We start from the raw sequence: 20,197 nt of genomic DNA on the forward strand, positions 1-20,197 counted from the left end.
AACAAAAATCACAGAATTGTCAGAAACATTTCCCTGATTTTCATAAAACGGATGTGGAGGATTTGGTTAAATCCTACTTTTGGGTTATGATTTAGCAATAAGGAAATTCTTTGTCTTCTGGCGCATCAGCATGGAGTTATAGCATTAGTCAGCATTAGAAAATGGACACTGCTGCAGTTCTGTAGGAAACATGTAGGAAATTGTCTCTTCTGTGCAGTCTAAAATGGTGAAGTGGTCGACTCCAAGGATATCGATGATTACATCTGTGTGCTATTTGAAGGTCAAGTCAAGTCAAGTTTATTTGTATAGCGCTTTTCACAACAGACATTGTCTCAAAGCAGCTTTACAGAAAACAACAGTGAAGGTGAATGGTGTGCGTTTGTCCCTGATGAGCAGCCGTGGCGACAGTGGCAAGGAAAAACTCCCTTAGATGATATGAGGAAGAAACCTTGAGAGGAACCAGACTCAAAGGGGAACCCATCCTCATATGGGTGAGTTGTTGTTCCTCAAGAGATTATGAGGATGATGAATAAAGAAATCGACCCTGAAGGAGTTGAACACCGGCACCTCACCCTTGTGTCTTATGGACTTTGTTCTAGTAATGTGACTATTTTATCCTCATCATTGTGAAGAAATCACAGTAAAAATGAAACACTTGTAATGAATAACGTGTTCCTCCACATTTCATTCGCACTCTGTTTTCTCAGGTCCAGCTATTAAACCAGTCACTCTGTAAGTATATCATTACAGAGTGAAAATGTATTGGCACCCGTCCACCCTGTGCATCAGTGGAAAGTGAGTCCTAGTGAGAAGTATTTACTCTAGAAGTTTTCTCAGAGTAATTCTAGAAATGTTCCACTAATGCTCTTCCTCTTACACTTACACTCATCTCATCCTGAATATTTAATGGGTGCACACAGGATATCAGCATCCATCAGAGAACCTAATGGAGACAGGAATCCCCTTTGTTCCACGATTCAGCGGTGAATCCATTCTTTTGAATAATTTATATCATTTAATCAATAATATGTTGATTGTTAATACATTTGAATATTGTTGTGTGGATGATATCGTGGGCAAAATTAATTAATTAACATTAATACATATTAAAAAAATAATCCTTAAGAAATCTGTGAGAGATTTGGAGTATTTGGAGGAATTGAGTATTCCCTACATGGCAACCCTTTTTTCACCCATACATGGTTCTTCTCCGAACTGTTCCACAAAGTTGTACACACAGTGGTATCGGACGTCTTTGGGCATCCAATCAGCTGAACTTTGAGACCCAAACCTGTTCCAGCATGGCGATGCCCCTGTGCACAAATCCAGCTCTACATATCCCAGCTTTACATGTGGATGTTGCAGTGAAAAATCTCCTGCTCTAAACCCTATTGAACACCTTTGGGATGAATGTGAACGCTGACTGCACCCCAGGCCTCCTCACCTTCTCACCTCCATCACTACCTGACTTTACTAACACCCTTGTAGCCGATCAACACAAATGGCCACAAAATCTAGTGGAACTCTTCCCAGAAGAGTGGAGCTTTTTAGGACAGCAAATGGAGACTAAATGTGGAATGAGATGTTTAAAAAGCAGCACATAGAGTGTATAAACATTAAAAGGCTCCTTGTAATTTAAATAACAACATGCAATTATAAGTAATTAATGAAATCAATTACATTATTAAAAAAGTTTTTACCAGAAAAAAAAATGCTGAATCTACGTGGAAATCACAATGAATTATTTATGGGTTTATTATATCAGATAAAATATAAGATTTTACTAAAACAGAAGTTGAACAGGGCAGAGCTGGAAGCTTCACGTATGCGCATGTGCAGCAAACCCACCCGAGTCATGCTGCTGTGAAAGAAAGAAAGAAAGAGAGAGAGAGAGAGAGAGAGAGAGAGAGAGAGAGAGAGAGAGAGAGAGAGAGAGAGAGAGAGAGAGAGAGAGAGAGAGAGAGAGAGAGAGAGAGAGAGAGAGAGAGAGAAAGAGCTCCTGCAGTGCTGCATTCCTGTCCGGGACGGTGAATGTCCAGCACCGAGCTGAAACGATGAGCAGGGCAGATCACAGTCCTCCTGTGAGACAATGCGTCTTCCTCTTCTTTTTCCTCTTCTTCTCATGCACAGGAGGAAAGCGTGTCTTTAAATGTCCTTTAGGATGCACCTGCACCACGGAGACCATCATCTGCGTGGGATCATCCTTCATTCCCCGGACAGTCCCTGCAGAATTCAGCTCTCTGTAAGAGTCTTTACAACATCTGCAACATCTGGGCTGTAAAGATCTCATGGAACTGCATGCATAATGAGAATAATGAGTATAAGTCAGGGTTAAAGTCTGGATTTGTAAATGATGTGTTTATGGGAATCATTTTGCAGGAGTGTTGTTAATGGAACGTTCCCAGAAATCGGAGAAGCTACGTTTGCCCTGATGCCATCGCTGCACTTGCTGTGAGTCGATTCTCATCATCAGATCATCAGTACTCACCCTACATCATCTCCTCCTGTCTATTACCTCTGCTACATCACACATCAAAACATCTTACAGTAGAACAGAGGAATGAAACCTCGAACTGTGTGTGTGTGTGTGTGTGGGGGGGGGGGTGTAAAATCATACATTCTGCTTTAAGCTGTGAAATCTAACAAACTTATCCCCATTTTTTCACACACACACGCACACACGCACACACAGAGTACACCATATATACGCAGTGTACACTATACACACAGACACACAGACAGTGTACACCATACACACACACACACACACACACACACACACACACACACACAGTACACCATATATACACAGTGTACACTATACACACAGACACACACACAGTGTACACCATACACACGCGCACACACACACACACACACACACACACACACACACACACACACACACACACACACACAGAGTGTCCACCATATATACGCAGTGTACACCGCACACACAGACGCACACACACACTTTACATCATACACACACACAGAGTACACCATACACGCACATATACTGACACAGACAAACACACAGTGTACATTACTTACTTGGTGTTTATATACAGTGAGAAAAATAAGTATTTGAACACCCTGCTATTTTGCAAGTTCTCCCACTTAGAAATCATGGAGGGGTCTGAAATTGTCATCGTAGGTGCATGTCCACTGTGAGAGACATAATCTAAAAAAAAAATCCAGAAATCACAATATATGATTTTGTAACTATTTATTTGTATGATGCAGCTGCAAATAAGTATTTGAACACCTGAGAAAGTCAATGTTAATATTTGTTTGTTTGCAATTACAGAGGTCAAACGTTTCCTGTAGTTTTTCACCAGGTTTGCACACACTGCAGGAGGGATTTTGGCTCACTCCTCCACACAGATCTTCTCTAGATCAGTCAGGTTTCTGGCCTGTCGCTGAGAAACACGGAGTTTGAGCTCCCTCCAAAGATTCTCTATTGGGTTTAGGTCTGGAGACTGGCTAGGCCACGCCAGAACCTTGATATGCTTCTTACAGAGCCACTCCTTGGTTATCCTGGCTGTGTGCTTCGGGTCATTGTCATGTTGGAAGACCCAGCCTCGACCCATCTTCAATGCTCTAACTGAGGGAAGGAGGTTGTTCCCCAAAATCTCGCAATACATGGCCCCGGTGATCCTCTCCTTAATACAGTGCAGTCGCCCTGTCCCATGTGCAGACAAACACCCCCAAAGCATGATGCTACCACCCCCATGCTTCACAGTAGGGATGGTGTTCTTGGGATGGTACTCATCAGTCTTCTTCCTTCAAACATGTTTAGTGGAATTATGACCCAAAAGTTCTATTTTGGTCTCATCTGACCACATGACTTTCTCCCATGACTCCTCTGGATCATCCAAATGGTCATTGGCAAACTTAAGACGTGCCTGGACATGTGCTGGTTTAAGCAGGGGAACCTTCCGTGCCATGCATGATTTCAAACCATGACGTCTTAGTGTATTACCAACAGTAACCTTGGAAACGGTGGTCCCAGCTCTTTTCAGGTCATTGACCAGCTCCTCCCGTGTAGTTCTGGGCTGATTTCTCACCTTCCTTAGGATCATTGAGACCCCATGAGGTGAGATCTTGCATGGAGCCCCAGTCCGAGGGAGATTGACAGTCATGTTTAGCTTCTTCCATTTTCTAATGATTGCTCCAACAGTGAACCTTTTTTCACCAAGCTGCTTGGCAATTTCCCCGTAGCCCTTTCCAGCCTTGTGGAGGTGTACAATTTTGTCTCTAGTGTCTTTGGACAGCTCTTTGGTCTTGGCCATGTTAGTAGTTGGATTCCTACTGATTGTATGGGGTGGACAGGTGTCTTTATGCAGCTAACGACCTCAAACAGATCCATCTAATTTAGGATAATAAATGTAGTGGAGGTGGACATTTTAAAGGCAGACTAACAGGTCTTTGAGGGTCAGAATTCTAGCTGATAGACAGGTGTTCAAATACTTATTTGCAGCTGTATCATACAAATAAATAGTTAAAAAATCATATATTGTGATTTCTGGATTTTTTTTTTAGATTATGTCTCTCACAGTGGACATGCACCTACGATGACAATTTCAGACCCCTCCATGATTTCTAAGTGGGAGAACTTGCAAAAAAGCAGGGTGTTTAAATACTTATTTTCCTCACTGTATATATAAGAAGTATTGGGACACATATAATCCAAGTATTCAGTATATAATAAATGTTTAAACACTTCTATAACTCTAGAGCAGGTCTAGATCATTTCTTTAGTTTTAGTTGTGGTGATTAAATATAAGTATAAATAATGTTTGTTATGTAATAATGTAAATAAAGTACACAGTTTAGGGTTAATGAATGTCAAAGGTGGCAAAAGTTCACACATCCTACACTTAAGTAGAAGTGACAGATACTCAAGTTTTAAATAAAACCCAGTCATTAGTGTTACACAAGTCGGGTCACTCTCAGAGTCGGTCTCAAGCCCGGATGAATGTGGAGGGTTGTGTTATGAAGGACATCCAGCGTAAAACATGTGAAGCTGGAAGTTGAAGAAGTGATAAATGTCATCATTGCTTTTGCTCCACAAGTGGGTTGTGAGATGGAGGAGAAGGAAAAATTCTGGAGTGAGTTAGATGAAGTGGTAGAAGGTGAACGTAGGAATGAAAGATTGGTGATTGGGGCAGACTTTAATCGGCATGTAGGTGAAGGGAACAGAGGTGATGAGAAGGTGATGGTAGGTGTGGTTTTAAGGAGAGGAATGTGGAAGGGCAGATGGTGGTAGATTTTGCTAAAAGGATAGAAATGGCAGTGGTGAACACGTATTTTAAGAAGAAGGAGGATCATAGGGTGACGTATAAGAGTGGAGGAAGGTGCACACAGGTGGACTATGTTCTATGTAGGAGATGCAACCTGAAGGAGATTGGAGACTGTAAGGTGTTGGCAGGGGACAGTGTAGCTAGACAGCATCGGATGGTGGTCTGTAGGATGGTTTTGGAGGTGAAGAAGAAGAGGATGAGAGTGAAGACTGAAAGAAGAATAAGATGGTGGAAGCTGAAGGAGGAAGTCTATAGTGTGAGGTTTAGGGAAGAGGTCAGACAGGGGCTCGGTGGTGGTGAAGAGGTGCTGGATGATTGGGGAACTACTGCAGAAGTGATGAGGGAGACAGATAGAAAAGTACTTGGTGTGACATCTGGAAATAGAAAGGAAGAAAAAGAGACGTGGTGGTGGAATGAGGAAATGCAGGAGAGCATAAGGAGAAAGAGGTTGGAGAAACAGAATTGGGATCGACAGAGTGATGTGAAAAGTAGGCAGGAGAACAAGGAGATGCAGCAGCAGGTAAAGAGGGATGTGGTGAAAGCCAAGGAGAAGACATATGAGGAGCTGTAGGAGAAGTTGGACACTAATGAAGGAGAAAAGGATTTATACTGATTGGCCAGGCAGAGGAACCGAGCTGGGAAGGATGTGCTGCAAGTTAGAGCAATAAAGGATGGAGATGGAAATGTGTTGACTAGTGAGGAGAGTGTGTTGAGAAGATGGAGGGAGTATTTTGAGCAGCTGATGAACGAGGAAAATGAGAGAAAGAGAAGGTTGGATGGTGTGGAGATGTGAAGCAGGAAGCTGGAGGTAGCAGAGCTGAAGATGTTGAGATGTTCGTTGGGAGTGACGACGATGGACAGGATTAGAAATGAGTTTATTAGAGGGACAGCGCATGTAGAACGTTTTGGAGACAAGGTGAGGGAGGTGAGATTGAGATGGTTTGGACATGTGCAGAGGAGGAACATGGGGTATATCAGTAGGAGAATGCTGAGGATGGAGACACCAGGAAGGAGGAAAAGAGGAAAACCAAGGAGGAGGTTTATGGATGTGGTGAGTGAAGACATGCAGGTAGTTGGTGTGAAAGAGGCAGATGTAGAGGACAGGGGGGTATGGAGATGGATGATCTGCTGTGGAGACCCCTAATGGAAGAAGCTAAAAGAAGAAGAAGAAGAAGAAGAAGATGTACATGGAGTATTTATTGTGCAAATGTATGTTTATTATTAATGAAACCAAACTTAACATAGAGCATAAAGATAAAATATTTGTGTAAACATTTTAAAGTAATTATGGTGCTTTAAATTTTGTAAATTATCAGGACACCAAACAGAACTTTTGCTATGTTTCCACACGGACGGTTAATGAGGTGATACCGTAGAAACTGTACCTCTTATTACTTTCATACGATTACATAATCAGAGAATATTTGTTTTCGACGTGAATTGGTTCATTTAATGATAGACGTTTTTATTATTAAATTATATAGAATACTCTGTTTACTTATAATTTAATAATAAAAACTTCTTCTTTATCATTAAATAAACCAATTATTTATTTGTCTGTAAAGAGAGATGACAGAGACAGCAGAGAGCGCCCCCTGTCTGTTTGCTTTATTTTACAAAAGAGTAGTGTTTTGTTTTTATTATGTGTAAAACTTTTTTATTATGTGTAAAAAAGTAAAAAAAGTTTTACACTGACTCCCTCTGTCTCATCCACGTTAACTCCAGACTTCTTACTGCCTCCTGCCTGCTCATTGTGAGCTTCAGAAACTAGTCTGTGGTGTGTGAGAGACAGGAAATGATCCACCAGTGGATTGAAGAAGCTGCTCAATGACAGGAAACAGGTTGATGTGCTGAAAACGGCGCAATGAGAAGATAAAATATTGACATTTTACCAGATAAATTAAAACTAAAGTAACGAGTCTGTTTTGAAAATGTAAGAAGTAGAAAGTACAGATTTTTGTGTAAAAATGTAATGAATAAAAGTAAAAATTTGTCTAAAAAATAAATAGTGAAGTAAAATACTGATATCAGAAAAATCCACTGAAGTACAGTAACTAAGTATTTGTACTTCACTACTTCCACCTTGGATGATTGTGCATCTGATGTTCATTTACTTCAGTGTTTTATGTAGAAGGTTTGTGGATAATATTTTGTGCTGAAGGACAGTTGAAGGACTTTAGAAGGACAGGGCTGATTTTATATATTCAGTGTAAATAATTTTACAGATAAATTATATAAAAAACTTCCTCATGTTTCAGGCTCCTCAATTCCAACTCCATCTCCTGTATAAAGGACGACGCCTTCTCAGGCCTTCCTCGCCTCGAGTACCTGTAAGTGAACCATCATCATCATACACACACACACACACACACACACACACACACACACACACACACACACACACACACATACAGTCACACACACGCACACACACACACACACACACACACACACACACACACACACACACACACACACACATATACATACATACATACACTGACACACACACACACACACACACACACACACACACACACACACACACACACACACACACACACACACACACACACACACACATACATACATACATACACTGACACACACACACACATACATACATACATACATACATACACTGACACACACACACACACACACACACACACACACACACACATACAGTCACACGCACACACACACACACACACACACACACACACACACACACACACACACACACACACACACACACACATATACATACATACATACACTGACACACACACACACACACACACACACACACACACACACATACATACATACATACATACATACACTGACACACACACACACACACACATACATACATACATACATACACTGACACACACACACACACACACACACACACACATACATACATACATACACTGACACACACACACACACACATACATACATACATACATACATACATACACTGACACACACACACACACACACACACATACATACATACATACATTCATAAACTGACACACATACACACACATACATATAAACATACATACACATACACCCTACACACACACACACACACACACACACACACACACACACACACACACACACACATACATACATACACTGACACACACACACACACACACACACACACACACACACACACACACACACATACATACATACATACATTCATAAACTGACACACATACACACACATACATATAAACATACATACACATACACCCTACACACACACACCACACACACACACACACACACACACACACACATACATACATACATTCATAAACTGACACACATACACACACATACATATAAACATACATACACATACACCCTACACACACACACCACACACACACACACACACACACACACACACACACACACACACACATACATACATACACTGACACACACACACACACACACACACACACACACACACATACATACATACATACACTGACACACACACACACACACACACACACACACACACACACACACATACATACATACACTGACACACACACACACACACACACACACACACACATACATACATACATACATACATTCATAAACTGACACACATACACACACATACATATAAACATACATACACATACACCCTACACACACACACCACACACACACACACACACACACACACACACACACACACATACATACATACATTCATAAACTGACACACATACACACACATACATATAAACATACATACACATACACCCTACACACACACACCACACACACACACACACACACACACACACACACACACACACACACACACACACACATACATACATACATACACTGACACACACACACACACACACACACACACACACACACACACATACATACATACATTCATAAACTGACACACATACACACACATACATATAAACATACATACACATACACCCTACACACACCCTGCACCTTCTGGAACGTATCTATTAGAAGATCAAGGAAGCATCTCGGTGACATCAGCATGTCTGACGCAGTGACCTAAGAGACAGAAATCTATAAATTGAGCATTCTTTAAAACCACGCTAGACGTTTTAACGTTCGCTGTGTGAAATACGAGCAGAAGTGCTGACCCGGAGTTTGTGTCTCAGATTCATCGAAGGGAACAAGATCGAGGAGATCAGCAAACATGCCTTCAGAGGACTTCGGGATATCACACATCTGTGAGTCAGTTAATGTTTCTATTGTGATGCTTCTGGAGAGCACAGGATTTAATATTCTAATATCTGTCAAATTTCAGTGGATGTGGAGCCAAGACCAGAACTAGCTGAGACTAGTCATTAGGTCTTCAAGATTGAGTCCAAAAAACATTAAACTGCTAATCATTCATCACATCCATGGCCATGGTTTTTGTAATTCTGTTCCCTGTCACTTACAGCGACTAGATAATCATGCGAGTCTTTAAACGTAACACTTTCCAGCATGTGTGTTGCGTCCAAAAATGTTGCCAGATGGAGTTTCGAATACCAGTTGCTATAGTAACCCAGGTCAGTGGGTTCACACAAAACATTCCACCTTTAACCACGAATCAGGAGATGGATCACGTGGCGTCTACTTTCTTTACTTTCATTGGTAATTATAACATCAATGTGCTCTATGTTTGTATAATCTTTCGTCGCTGGACACGCCCACATTTATAGATAGATAGATAGATAGATAGATAGATAGATAGATAGATAGATAGATAGATAGATAGATAGATAGATAGATAGATAGAAAGATAGAAAGTAAGTAAGTAAGTAAGTAAGTAAATTCCGCAGGATGTAATAGCAGCGTTGACTGAATTGCGCTGATGGCAAAATGTTTTGTTTATGTGTGGTTTGTTTTTCAGACCGAAAAAGTTTTAATTGCCATTAAGAAGCTCAGGAACAACACGTGATGTTCGTGGGAACACTTTGTCTGCAGATCCCACTGCTTTCTGGTCAAATTGTTTTTGCTAAGGTTTGCATATGGTGTGTTTCCTTGATGACAGATTTCCTAAAATTAGATCCTATTCCTAAAATATATCACCTTGTTTACAGTACCGTAATGTATCGCAAAAAAATACCGTATTGCAAGCGCTGTATCGTGATACGTATCATATTGCCAGTTCAAAGTCCTACTAGTCAGGAGGACGTATTTTCCCCAAAACCCATTCCACTTTTACAATATTTATTTTTATTTAGCAAAACCAACATCCAAAACTGAGTCAAGTCCAAGCCAATAAAGAAAACATCTCGAGGCTGAACCTGACTACTACACCATTAACATTTCAATTTATTGTCATTTTAAAGTCATTCTAGACATTTTATAGAGTCACTTACAATAATCTCTTATTTACTACACCGGAGCAGGTTAAGGGCCTTGCTCAGGGGCCCAGTAGTGACTCTTAGTGGTAGTATGGTGGTCGTCTCCATTCCGAATCATTCCTCCTGTATTATTTATTCCTGACACATCCCTCTCTCCCTGTGCTTCTCTCTCCTCCTGATGTTTTGCAGTTCTTTAGCGAACAACAAACTGAAAAGTTTACCCAAAGGCCTGTTCTCTGACCTGCACTCTCTCATCGAGCTGTGAGTATTAATATTCTGCTTATCACGTGAGACACAGTTCCCTCAGTAATCACTGCTGACGTGAGGGACTATGCAGCTCAGTGGCGTCTCGGTGGAACATTAAGTAGTGTATATGTATAGTTACGACACCACTGATTTACTAAAATACAGCTGCACACAAACACCTCAATTTCTCAAGATCAATGATCTTCTCCACAGCTGATGATGCAAAATCCGCACAAAAAACAAAAAACCTATTCAACTAGTTACTCAACTACATTTTGTGAAATCAGTGGTTTTTTTATTTTATGAGGCAGTCAGGTGTGTCAGACGAGTATATAAAGGTGGTGCAGGACATGTATTGCTTTGTAAAAATCACAAGTTATAGACTGATAAATATTAAGTTTGTAATCTAGTGCACCAGTGTAGATTTATTCATTGATCGAGACTCAAAGCACATTTGCCGCAAATGTAAATGTATGAGGACAGTGTGACAGCAGTAAAGTGTGCAGAAGGAACAGAAAACTGGTTCAAGGTGGAGGTGGAACTGCACCAAGGATCTGCTCTGAGCCCTTTCCTGTTTGCAGTGGTGATGGACAGGTTGAAGGACGAGGTCAGACAGGACATGTGCAGAGGAGGTATATCAGTAGCAGAATGCTGAGGATAGAGCCACCAGGAAGAAGGAAAAGAGGAACCACCACACACGTGACCTCATTTACACGTTTTATTAAAGAAGGTTTTGTGTTCATGATGACTGTAATAGAAATCAATCAGTGTTTGAGTCTTTAATCTCATTCTATTAATAGATCAGTGTGCTGAGAGTCACATTCGAGTCTTTACACAGAAACTGAGGTGATTAAGTGAAGAGTCTTGTGATAAAAATGATAATAGGAACATTAGAGTTATAATAAATCACTACTTTGGATACTTAAGTACATTTGAAGGCAAAAACGTTTGTACTTTTACTTAAGTGAATGTTTAAAGGGACAATTTTACTGGAGTCACATTTTACTGAGTGGATCTCTAATTTAACTTAACTTTATCCACAAGTCAGTGATTACAGTAACAACACAGGGTTCTTCCTCACCCCATTTCTGAGATGTAGTTTCATTCTCAGAGATTTGCGAGGAAACCAGTTTCAGTGCGACTGCCAGTCCATATGGCTGATGTTGTGGCTGAAGAAGACGAATGCAACGGTTTCGGAGGTGTACTGTGCCGAACCGGAGGAGATGAAGGCCGTCTTGCTGAAGGACTTCCCTGAGAAACATGCCAAGTGTGCCTCCACTGGTAACTCTAGTCCCTGTACTATAATTTGTACAATATAATAAATACATTTACTTTAATGGGAACACGTGTTCATCCATGCAGTTATCGAGTCAGCCAATCAGGTGGCAGCAGAGCAGTGTATCAGATCACATACATCCAGTTTAAGAGCTTTAGTTCATGCTCACTTCAGAATCCTGGGAAAAATCTCAGTATCTGTGCCATGATAAAACAAAAAAATGCTGATCTACTGATGATTTCATTTGCAGCAGTTTCTAGAGCAGGTGTCCTCAATCTACAGCCCACGGACTGGATACAACCCCACATTTTAAATAGTTATATATACTCATATACTAATATCATATCTGTATTTGAAAATAAAGGTTTGCTTTCAAACTAAAATTTCCATCAGATTGTTAGTTGATCACTGGAACTATCAGCTGTCTGCAAAAATCCATACCGATAGTTTTTCCGGCTTTCAGTCTGCTGTCATTACGAGAGCGGCCTCTAGAGGCAAATCATGGACTCCACGTGCTGTTTGTTTTTACTGCACGCTGCACGCCGAGCACTATATTACATTTATTATTTATCATTTATTAATGATATAATTATATTTATTAATGAACATATTCATATTTATTTTCTTTAGCACAGTTTTATGATTCAGTACTGTTTTTTTATTTTTGTATAAAAATGTCATTATGACAGGTCTCTGGGTCTACGGTGTATGCGAATGAACACTGTACTGTGTGTTGTTCAACAGATTTCATTCCTCATCAGACCATAAATACTCAGTCCATGTCAGCGGACATTTTCTCCTATAAAGAGGACGTGTACGTTGCTCTGGCCGTGCCGAACTCGGACAGTTGTCTCATCATGGAGTGGGATCACATCGAAACCAACTTCAGGCCTTTCGATAATATCACAGGTTCCACATGAAGTTCATATGTTGTCATTTTTTTAAAACAGAATAATGAAAAGTGAGAATGTGATGGTGTGTGTGTGTGTGTGTGTGTGTTATTGCAGGACGGTCCGTGATTGGCTGCAGATCAGTGCTTATTAACGAGAAGGCGTTCGTTATCGTCGCTCAGCTCTTCGACGTTTCTCGCGTCTACAGATTTGACCAGGAGCAGAACCAGTTCACCAAATTCCAGACCGTGGAAATGATCAATGTGTCCAAGCCAAACGACATTGAGGTGTTTCAACTCGGGGACCAGTGGTTCTTCCTGATCGTAGACAGCTCCAAAGCGGGAATGTCCACCCTTTTCAAGTGGAACAACACCGGCTTCTTCCCGTATCAGTTCCTCCATGAATGGTTCCGCGACACGGATGCAGAATTCCTCGACCTGGACGGGAAACCCGTGCTCATCCTGACCAGCCGTTCCCAAGTCCCTGTCATCTACCAGTGGAACAAGAGCACCCAGACGTTTGTTCTCTTCGAGGACATTCCCAACATGGACGACATGATTAGCGTTAAGGCCTTCAGGATTGACCGCATCCTCTATTTGGCTCTGGCCTGCTACATTGGAGACTCGAAGGTCCTTAAGTGGACCGGGAAGCGCTTTGAGGACGTTCAGGGATTTCCATCGCGTGGTGCAATGGTCCTCCAGCCGTTCAGCTTCAAAGATCAGCAATATCTGATCCTCAGCAGCGATTACTCCTTCTCTCAGATCTTCAGATGGGACAAGGAGAAGCAGATCTTCATCAAATTTAGAGAGGTGTATGTTCAGTGGCCTCGTTCTTTCACCCCATTATCGATGGGTCAGCGAGATTTTCTTCTCGCCACAAGTTTTAAGGGGAAGACCAAGGTTTTTGAGCACATCTCAGTCGATTACAGCTGATCAGTACACTGATTACTGCACTGTGGTTTCATGTAGAGCTGGGCGATAATCACATTTCACTGATACCAACATTTCATTAGCTTTACTGACCTTTTTTTTTAATCAAGTATTTAACATATAATTTTCTATCAATCAGGGCTCTCAGCCAATCAGGGCAAGGCTTTGGGGCAGAAATAATTGTGATTGGACGAGACGTAACCTCTATTAAATAATTACGATACACTTTGAGTCTGACTGAAACCTTCTGTTGCTATTTAAAGGATCATTTGCATCAGTTTGTATGTAATGAACCTTATTTTTGTGTAAAAAGAATTGGATAATTAACATGCTTAGATTATTACAGTCGTCTGGGTAACAATACAATACGTGAACTAACGTAAGGTTTTGGAAAAGCTGAACATTATCTTTGGTTTGTGCACGGCCACAATATTTTCTAACGAATGCATAATTTTCTGCTGCACCATTTTATACTTTATGACTTTACTGTGTTTGCTGTAAACAACGTGCAGTATACCAATTCATATCCATTAAAACATTCACAATACAGCGCCCCCTAGCTGCGTTTGGGTGTCAAAACCTCAAATCAAATGTGGAAGGTACGAGGTGGTATTAAAATATTTTAAGACTAGATTAATTCTCGATTCTCAAAATAATAATTCTTGAGTCTCAATTCTCGAATTCTCAGGATTAATTCTCGATACCGTGGAAAATGTGGAAAAAGACGATAAACATGCACTCGGTCCAGCTGAAGACCCTTTTCCGGTCGTGGAGATGATGAGCTCTTCCACTAGGAAGACTGTTGCTTTCGTCACTAGTAATGATCCTCAACATTAAGGACGGCTCATTCACAGCACGCTGACAGAGTTCTCCGCAGACTTTGGTGTGGTGCTCCTTCTGCTCCTGGGTCAGCAGCCTGGAGACGAACTCAGCAGCAATGTTGTGGATTGTTCTCCGACGATCATCTTCCACAAGTTACCAAACGGTTTTGACATTTTCATGGGTTGAGCTCGTTGAAGGTTTTTCTGATCTCTCGTAGTCTTCTGCCAAATTGTTTTGAATGCCTCTGTGGCAGATTTGTCCAGTTTCAAGCAGAATTTTATGTTTGCTCTTTGTTCTAATTTGCAGTCTGCAGACGTAGTAACGCACGTGGTCAGAACATCCCCAGTCGCACGGCTCCCGATGTACAAAGGACGATGTCTTTGGGCACATTGACTTATGAAGGTCGGTGCTCCTTGTGACTGCGCGTGGGCCTCGTGCTGCCACCTGTTGGCGTGTTACAAAACTAGTCTCAAAAATTTTATACCGCCCTGTATACATGCAAAATTGTCATCTAGTAAAAAGTTTATATAATGTATATTGCAAATGTTAACTAAATATTTTGGGCGATTTTTGTTGGTCCTGTGATAACTAGCTGAACCTATAGCCATGCGTAACCTGTGCTAATGGTATATCTATGTAGCGTTAACCCAAAGTTTTAGATTTCTCACTCATTTTACTACAAAGATATTGCCATGTGATACATATTTCATGGCTTCAAGACAGAAAATTGTATTATATTATCCCATACCCACATTTATATAATTAAAATATTAAAAAAAAAAAACCTTTCCTTCCATGTAACCTCCTCAGAACATCACCAAACATACACACATGAACAGCACCTTCTTTGTTTCGTTGGGTTTAGTATTTTTTTCTGTCTGCATTAGCAAGATCATTTTGTGTCCTATCTCCCAGCTCTTACAGTAATACAACGTGAATTGATTTTCTCCTGATGAAGATTTATGCAAAATGTCTTGGCCAGTGCGATATATTATATCAGCAAAAATAAAAATAATAATAATAATAATAATAATAATAATATCATCTCTGTACGACCTGGAAGAGGCGTAAACATGGTGCATGTCTGTGTTTCCCAATATGCAATGGTTTTACACAACGAAGCATTTCGAGTGATCCGGATTCCCAGATCTACAGCGTGTTTAATATGTAATCCTACGCCTGTCCGTATACTTTCGGGGAATCTGCTTTTCGTCTCCCGGGTGCATCGTGTGTGTTTTTTTCAGTCTAACGGACTGTTACTTGCTGAGAGGAGCAATAATTTTAACGCTGATTTAACGCTATGCAAGTAGATGTAGAGACGCTGACCAAAGATAGACGAAGGTGGAGCGCTCGCGATACCTCCTGTAGAGAATGAAATGCCTTATTTATTGATGCTGCATCTCCTTTTTTGGCTTCTGTATAAAGGAAAAGTGCTTCGGTTGCTTCACAGCAGCCGCGTGTATTAACAGCGTGTAAGGCAATAAACAATGTTGTGTATCTTTTTTCTGTGTCTTTCCTGCCATGTCACCATGTGACCATTCCTTACTGTCTGTACTGAATCTGTACCTGGACACCATGGTTCCTATTGCAGAGTCTGGAATCATCTCCGTTGTCCAACTTTATTGGTTCTTCCATGTTAATCAGTGCTGCTAAATTCTGGATTGTGATTGGATCAAATGTTTGATTAGTTCTCTAGAGCTGAAGCTCTGACTGTACAATTATGGCATTTCAAATCGAATCAAATCAAATTTTATTTGTCACGTACACATACATACAGAGTCCCACATGCAGTGAAATGCGTCTGTCCTGCATGGTGCTGTTCCTGAACTAAGATATACCTTTATTAGTCCCACAGTGGGGAATTTTCTCAACTAGGAAGTGATGCTACCCGTCAGGACGCTATCAATGGTGCATTTCAGAGAACCTGCCTGATTTATCCTGATACCTTACGTCTAGATAAAGTTCTTTTCACTAAAACTCGCTAAAAACATACGTCTTTAATCTGCACTTAAACTGGGAGAGTGTGTCTGAGCCCAGAACACTGTCAGGAAGACTATTCCAGAGTTTGGGAGCTAAATGTGAAAATGCTCTACCGCCTTTAGTGGACTTTGCTATTCTAGGAACTACTAGAAGTCCAGAGTTTTGAGATCTCAGGGAGCGTGACGGATTGTAGCGTGTTAAAAGACTGGAGATACATGGAGATAAACTATTTAGTGCTTTATAAGTAAGTAGCAGTAGTTTGTAGTAGATTTGAAATTTAACAGGAAGCCAGTGTAGGGATGAGAAGATTGAGGTTATATGGTCATATTTTCTCGACCTTGTGAGACTGCTGCATTCTGAACAAACTGTAGCTTGTTTATTAATGATGCCGGACATCCACCTAGTAATGCATTACATACCTCCAGAATGAACTACTGTAATGCATTACTAGGTGGTTAACCTTGTGCTCTAGAACATCTGATCACATCACATTATCAACTTGTGCTGTTAATATCATGAACAGCAGCTACGCTAATTCCTCTCCACTGCTTCTCTTTCTCTCCCCATCCCGAGGCATCCTGAGGTTGCTCCAGCTCCAGTCACTTCCCACCTCATGAAGATTGTGGACCTTTAAAGAAGTAGATGCGGAACTCGCAAACATCCCGAACCATCTAGAGACGTACCAGTGCCATTTCGATCCCACTTCATTTGGAGTTTGGACACTGGAGCTCCTGGAGTGTTTAAAGGCTCTGGCATGGAGAAGCTGGTGTTGGATCTGTGATGATTTTAGATGTTGAGCTATTTTATGAGTTGCCCAGTAGCTCCTAGTTTTATCACCATAAAGACTGTAGAAGGATTTAGAAAGATCATCACTCATAATCACACACTCCAGTGCTCATGTTAGTTCTCACTCTCCAGTGTTCTGTAGTGTTTAAAGACTTTAATCACACTCCTGTTTTATTCTAAAATGAATTTAAATTCATTATCTTCTAAAATTCTACAAATAAAAACCCCATAATGACAACGTGAAAGAAGTTTGTTTGAAATCTTTGCAAATTTATTACAAATTAAAAAACAAAAAAAAAATCACTTAAATATACACAGCCGTTGCCATGACACTCAAAATTGTGCTCAGGTGCATCCTGTTTCCAATGATCATCCTTGAGATGTTTCTACAGCTTGATTGGAGTTCACCTGTGGGTAATTCAGTTGATTGGACATGATCTGGAGGCACACACCTGTCTATAGAAGGTCCCACAGTTACAGTGTGTGTCAGAGCACAAACCAAGCCATGAAGTCCAAGGAATTGTCTGTGGACCTCCGAGACAGGATTGTATTGATGCACAGATCTGGGGAAGGAGATAGAAAAATTTCTGCAGCATTGAAGGTCCCAATGAGCACATTGGCCTCCATCATCCATAAATGAAAGAAGTTCAGAACCACCAGGACTCTTCCTAGAGCGGAGCCGCCCAGCCAAACTCAGCAATCGCAGGAGAAGCGCCTTAGTCAGGGAGGTGACCATGAACCAGATGGTCACTCTGAAAGTGCTCCAGCATTTCTCAGGGGAGAGGGGAGAACCTTCCAGAAGAACAATCATCTCCTCAGCAATCCACAATCAGGAGTTTGCCAAAAGGCACCTGAAGGACTCTCAGAACATGAGAAACAAAGACTGAACTCTTTGTACTGAATGCTAAGGGTCATGTCTGGAGGAAACCAGGCACCACTCATCACCGGGCCAATACCATCCCTACAGTGAAGCATGGTGGTGGCAGCGTCATGCTGTGGGGATGTTTTTCAGCAGCAGGAACTGAGAGACTGGTCGGGATTGAGGGAAAGAAGAATGCAGTAATGTACAGAGACGTCCTTGTGGACAAAATGTGGAAAAAGTGAAGCAATGTGAAAACTTTCTGCATGCTCTGCGTGTAAATACAGAAAAGTACTGATAACAGGTTTAGTATAAATAAGACGGTTAGATATTTATTTGTTTCAAGTGTTTTTTAATATATATAAATATATATATACATATATATATACAGTGGGTACAGAAAGTATTCAGACCCACTTACATTTTTCACTCTTTGTTATATTGCAGCCATTTGCTAAAATCATTTAGGTTCATTCTTCTTCCTCGTGAATGTACACACGGCTCCCCATACTGACAGAAAAACACAGAATTGTTGACATTGTTGCAGATTTATTAAAAAAGAAAAACTGAAATATCACATGGTATTCAAGTATTCAGACCCTTTGCTCAGTATTTAGTAGAAGCCCCCTTTTGATCTAATACAGCCAGGAGTCTTTTTGGGAAAGATGCAACAAGTTTTTCACACCTGGATTCAGGGATCCTCTGCCATTCCTCCTTGCAGATCCTCTCCAGTTCTGTCAGGTTGGACGGTAAACGTTGGTGGACAGCTATTTTTAGGTCTCTCCAGAGATGCTCAATTGGGTTTAAGTCAGGGCTCTGGCTGGGCCATTCAAGAACAGTCACAGAGTTGTTGTGAAGCCACTCCATCGTTATTTTAGCTGTGTGCTTAGGGTCATTGTCTTGTTGGAAGGTGAACCTTCAGCCCAGTCTGAGGTCCAAAGTACTCTGGAGAAGGTTTTCGTCCAGGATATCCCTGTGCTTGGCCGCATTTATCTTTCCCTCGATTGCAACCAGTCGTCCTGTCCCTGCAGCTGAAAAACACCCCCACAGCATGATGCTGCCACCACCATGCTTCATTGTTGAGACTGTACTGGACAGGTGATGAGCAGTGCCTGGTTTTCTCCACACATACCGCTTAGAATTAAGGCCAAAAAGTTCTATCTTGGTCTCATCAGACCAGAGAATCTTATTTCTCACCATCTTGGAGAACTCCATGCGGGTTTTCATGTGTCCTGCACTAAGGAGAGGCTTCCGTCGGGCCACTCTGCTATAAAGCCCCACTGGTGAAGGGCTGCAGTAATGGTTGACTTTCTACAACTTTCTCCCATCTCCCGACTGCATCTCTGGAGCTCAGCCACAGTGATCTTTGGGTTCTTCTTTACCTCTCTCACCAAGGCTCTTCTCCCCCGATAGCTCAGTTTGGCCGGTCGGCCAGCTCTAGGAATGGTTCTCGTCGTCCCAAACGTCTTCCATTTGAGGATTACGGAGGCCACTGTGCTCTTAGGAACCTTAAGTGCAGCAGAAATGTTTTTGGAACCTTGGCCAGATCTGTGCCTTGCCACAATTCTGTCTCTGAGCTCTTCAGGCAGTTCCTTTGACCTCATGATTCTCATTTGCTCTGACATGCATTGTGATCTGGAAGGTCTTATATAGACAGGTGTGTGGCTTTCCTAATCAAGTCCAATCAGTATAATCAAA

General features: G+C 41.2%; 1 protein-coding gene across 4 annotated transcripts; it reads left to right on the plus strand.

Moving 5' to 3' along the window:
- The first annotated feature begins 135 nt into the window (after positions 1-135).
- Positions 136-16,376, plus strand: lgi2b (leucine-rich repeat LGI family, member 2b). Of its 4 annotated transcripts, XM_083538753.1 has the most exons (11): positions 136-280; positions 708-795; positions 921-983; positions 2,131-2,242; positions 2,380-2,451; positions 7,565-7,636; positions 9,515-9,586; positions 10,901-10,972; positions 12,069-12,238; positions 12,978-13,142; positions 13,241-16,376. In XM_083538753.1, the coding sequence occupies exons 3-11, from the start codon at positions 947-949 to the stop codon at positions 14,053-14,055; spliced, it is 1,587 nt and encodes a 528-aa protein (XP_083394879.1). In that variant the 5' UTR covers positions 136-280; positions 708-795; positions 921-946; the 3' UTR covers positions 14,056-16,376. The 4 variants fall into 4 exon arrangements, with proteins under 4 accessions (XP_083394879.1, XP_083394881.1, XP_083394880.1 ...); XM_083538755.1 differs by lacking the exons at positions 708-795; positions 921-983; XM_083538754.1 differs by lacking the exons at positions 136-280; positions 708-795; positions 921-983; positions 2,131-2,242; positions 2,380-2,451 and adding an exon at positions 7,011-7,440.
- The last annotated feature ends 3,821 nt before the right edge of the window (positions 16,377-20,197 follow it).

Source organism: Silurus aristotelis, assembly GCF_946808225.1.
Source record: "Silurus aristotelis genome assembly, chromosome: 4".
In the NCBI taxonomy this organism is placed as follows: domain Eukaryota; kingdom Metazoa; phylum Chordata; class Actinopteri; order Siluriformes; family Siluridae; genus Silurus; species Silurus aristotelis.

Coding starts and splice junctions, on each gene's coding strand:
- lgi2b (XM_083538753.1), top strand. CDS start 947: ATGGAGACAGGAATCCCCTTTGTTCCACGATTCAGCG. Junction 7,637..9,514: donor CTTCCTCGCCTCGAGTACCT/GTAAGTGAACCA, acceptor TTTGTGTCTCAG/ATTCATCGAAGGGAACAAGA. Junction 10,973..12,068: donor CTGCACTCTCTCATCGAGCT/GTGAGTATTAAT, acceptor TTTCATTCTCAG/AGATTTGCGAGGAAACCAGT.